The 3,801-nt window shown below is 44.9% G+C and overlaps 1 protein-coding gene across 1 annotated transcript; it reads right to left on the bottom strand.

Moving 5' to 3' along the window:
* Window positions 1–2,107: 2,107 nt before the first annotated feature.
* LOC122563392 (zona pellucida-binding protein 1-like) lies at window positions 2,108–3,073 on the bottom strand. Its single transcript, XM_043717130.1, has one exon. It carries the CDS (start codon window positions 3,071–3,073, stop codon window positions 2,108–2,110), a length of 966 nt encoding a protein of 321 aa, XP_043573065.1.
* Between the last annotated feature and the right edge of the window lie 728 nt (window positions 3,074–3,801).

The following is a 3,801-nucleotide window of genomic DNA, read 5'->3' as shown; positions in this document are numbered from 1 at the left end:
TGTGTAGGTTAGGTGCATTAGTCAGGGGTAAATGTAAAGTAATAGGGTAGGGGATTGGGTCTGGGTGGGATACTCTTCGGAGGGTCAGTGTGGACTTGTTGGGCTGAAAGGCTTGTTCCCACACTGTAGGGATTCTTGTGGGACACTGAAAACAATATTGGCCAATTGAGAGGCATGCTGGGAAACTGACCAACTGAACAGCGTGCTGGAAATTGGATCAGTCCAGACAGACAGGTATGCGAACTAGTCACCTTTGATTGATTATGCTGAATAGGTGTTATTGAGACAGAAGAACAGATATTAAACCAGGAAGCTTGCAGCATTCCCTGTCAAGTGGGACAGATATGCAAGGCATTCACCTTGATTGACGATTGAGTGGGTTGTTGATGAGACAATGCTGCAAGGTTTCAGGTGTAACAATAGATCTCAGTAGAACTGGTTTTGAGACAACTCAACTCCTTGGGTCAGCTCAATCAATTAGGTAAATTACAATGTCCAATACTGTCTTTTGTAACACCTTTCCTGAGAGAGAAACTCAATTAAAATTATGCTAATTACATTTTTACATCAAATTACTGCTAAACTACTGTACTCAAAATGACCCAGATAACTTGTTCAAAGAAGCCACTCAAATTAGAGCAGTCAAACACACACACTCCAGAAAATATCAGGATCAAGAAACAGGAAGTCTGAGAGCAGGAAGAACAGCCGAAACTTCAGTTTTACAAGATATAATCCAGCTAATATATACTTCTTGACATCTTGCTCTCTCACAGCAGATTTTAAGCCAGTAAATGGGCATCCCCCCAGCCCCATCCCCTTCCCATTTATCTCTCCGCCCCCGAGGCTCCCAGTCTCATTCCTGATGAAGGGCTTTTGCCCAAAACATCTATTTTCCTGCTCCTCGGATGCTGCCTGACCTGCTGCGCTTTTTCAGTGCCACTCTAATCTAAATTTAAGAACTGTAAGGTTACTCGGGATCAGGAATCCTTACAGTGTCCAAGAAGGCCATTCGGCCCATTGAGTACACACCGACTCTCAGTAGCATCCCACCCAAATCCATCCCCCTACCCCATCTCTGTAACCCTGCATTTTTCACAACTAATTCATTTAGCACTGCACATCCCTGCACATTACGGGTAGTTTAGCATGGCTAATGCATCTAACTGCACATTTTGGGAGGAAACTGGAACACCCGGAGGAATCCCACACAGACACGGGGAGAATGTGCAAACTGCACACAGACAGTTGCCGGAGTGTGGAATTGAACCTGGGTCTCTGGCACTGTAAGGCAGCAGTACCAACCACTGAATTACCATACTGCCCACTATTAGAGCACTATTAGAAGGAAAGACTGGTTTTGTAAAGTTGTGTATAAAGATCAATCTTGTGTTTTAACGATAATAAACCACATGTCATCATTAGTGTAAAATGAGTCCCCCCACTAAGTAAGCAAGTTGATCAAATTATATGAAAACAATGCTTGCAGAGGGGGCACTTAGAGGTTTGGGGCTGGGGTTATGTGATGGAGCTCCTGAAATCCATCTAAATGTGGCAACCCTGAGCAGGAATAAGGGAACTTGGGGCATGGATGGGTGAAAACTATAATGCTTTTGTCACAGTGGTGGTCGGATAATGATAAAAATATAGTTTAATCAGCTGCAGTCTGTCAGAAAGCAACCTTCACCCTCTCTGAAGAAGTCTTGAACATTTCATCACCGTGAGAAAACAACTCCTTGTGACCAAAATTATATTCCAAACTTTTTATTAACAAAGCATTACTGTCTGTCGGGAATAAGATACATTTCAAAAATAAACATTCATTCATTCATATCAATTTCTTTTATTAAAATGCACACCAGCACCCATAATAACCTCCACTGAGTTTCCAACCCCATTCTACCCAATATGAGTAGAATCTTACAACAGGCCAGATGGAAACAGGCGGATGTATTTTATTGAAGATGCAGGATGCCACCTTTCTGTATATATGACCTGGGGCTTCTTTCCTGATACCTTCTTACGTTAGTAAAAAAAAAAGAAACATCACCAGCACCAACTGGGCAAAGGTCAGGGCTAATGACTAATCAAAGTTTGAGGAAACCACTCACTCAGTTTCACAGTCTGATTCTCCGAAATGGATAGCGTCGGCACAGAGCAAGCAAGTCACCTGGTGGCCGCTGCTGTATGTCCCCGGGCTACACACCACACAGCATTCCCCACATTGCGGGTGCTTCTTGCGGTCCTTGCCGTAGCCGGGCTTGCAACGGTCGACCTGGATCACTTGCAACGTGCCGTCAATGTAGTAGACGGAAGGCAGCAGGCCGCTGATCTCCCGGTATGTGTCCGCCTGCTTGCCAAAGAAGGCTTCTATCCGGTGCCTCACCTTCTCCAACCGCAGGTTGTGATCGCACTCTTCCAAGTCTCTCTCGCAGATGATGTCCAGCACTTCCACATCCAGGTGCACTTTGAGCGTGAGGAACAGCTCGTACTGTATGCCCGCCAAGGGCACCTTCAGCGTGTGGCATTCTGATTTATGTATACTGATCGTGTAGGCCAGATCTGAGACTAGCTGGTTCAAAGCTGTGTGCAACCTCTTTAGGAAGAGACTGTTGTACGAATTGTGACAGTCAGCAGCATGGTATTGGATCTGAAATTCATAGGTGTAGTTGGGGTCAAGGTACGCATACAGAAAATACTTCAAACTCAAAGACTGCAAGGCTTTAGTGCTCGGATTGTAAAAGAGAATGGTGCATATGTAGACCCCTGACAATTCCTTGCTGAAGTTATTAATGATCAGGGTACCCGTCAGTGTTATCTTTACGTTGGGTTTATTTGAAAGGTCTATTCCCTTCGGTCCTTTCCAAGTGAAAGTGGGATCCATGAGTTCCATGTTCATTAGCTGTGGTGTTGCACAGAGAATCCGCGGACTTTTGTTGTGCAATTTGATGTAGACCTTGACAGGGCCATCATCGGAGCCAATCACTTTGCCTCCTGCAGATTTGTGGCTGGGCTGCTTTCTCTTCGGGTGACGATCAACTGACTGCAAGATCTCAATGTTGGTGACAGTCATTCCAAGCACGGCATTTAAGATCAGCCCATATACAACGAGGAATTTGAGGGTGGGCAGCAGTGGGAATAACCTCTCCATTTCCTCTCTTATTCATCCTGTCTTCATTTTGCCCCCTATGCTCTCTGAAGGTGAAGGACAGAGTAATTGTCTGATGTCAGTACCATCCCTCTGTCACAATTGCCACTGTTGTAAAGTCACATGGTGTCTTGTGACATCAAAAGGGACCCTTACTGTCATAGATACAGCTGCAGTTGTGGAGCTGTGGAAAATGAGAATTCAGCCGGAGTTGGGGATTCTACTCATTTGGTGGGTGACAGTTTTAAAGTTGTTGGGCGAGCCAGAACCAAGTGTTCGTGTTGAAAGGATCATAGCTCCTCCAATCTTTCAGTTATCAAATGGAGTTGGCTTCGTGTGGATATCAACCATCTGTACCAGACACCCTCAGAGTTTGCTAGGGGCCGTCATCAAAGGGCAGCACGAGGTGACTTACCATTACACCCACGGCTCTGATCCAGAAACAAAAAGGACCCAGACCATTTTCTACTTCTGACAATGATGACCCCATTGAAAAGTTTTGTGTTTGGCCCTTGAATGAGGTCAGAACAAGGTTGACTTTGTCGTACATGGAGAATGGTTAGTGCTTGAAGCTGAGTCAGTACTTTCAAAAGAGGGAGGAAAGGAATTTCTCAATTTTTCAAACCATTGATCCCAATACATTTACAATGGAG

Source organism: Chiloscyllium plagiosum, chromosome 27, assembly GCF_004010195.1.
Source record: "Chiloscyllium plagiosum isolate BGI_BamShark_2017 chromosome 27, ASM401019v2, whole genome shotgun sequence".
Classification (NCBI taxonomy): Eukaryota; Metazoa; Chordata; class Chondrichthyes; order Orectolobiformes; family Hemiscylliidae; genus Chiloscyllium; species Chiloscyllium plagiosum.
The sequence above is the reverse complement of the archived record's forward strand: the minus strand, read 5'-3'. Positions and strand labels throughout refer to the sequence as shown.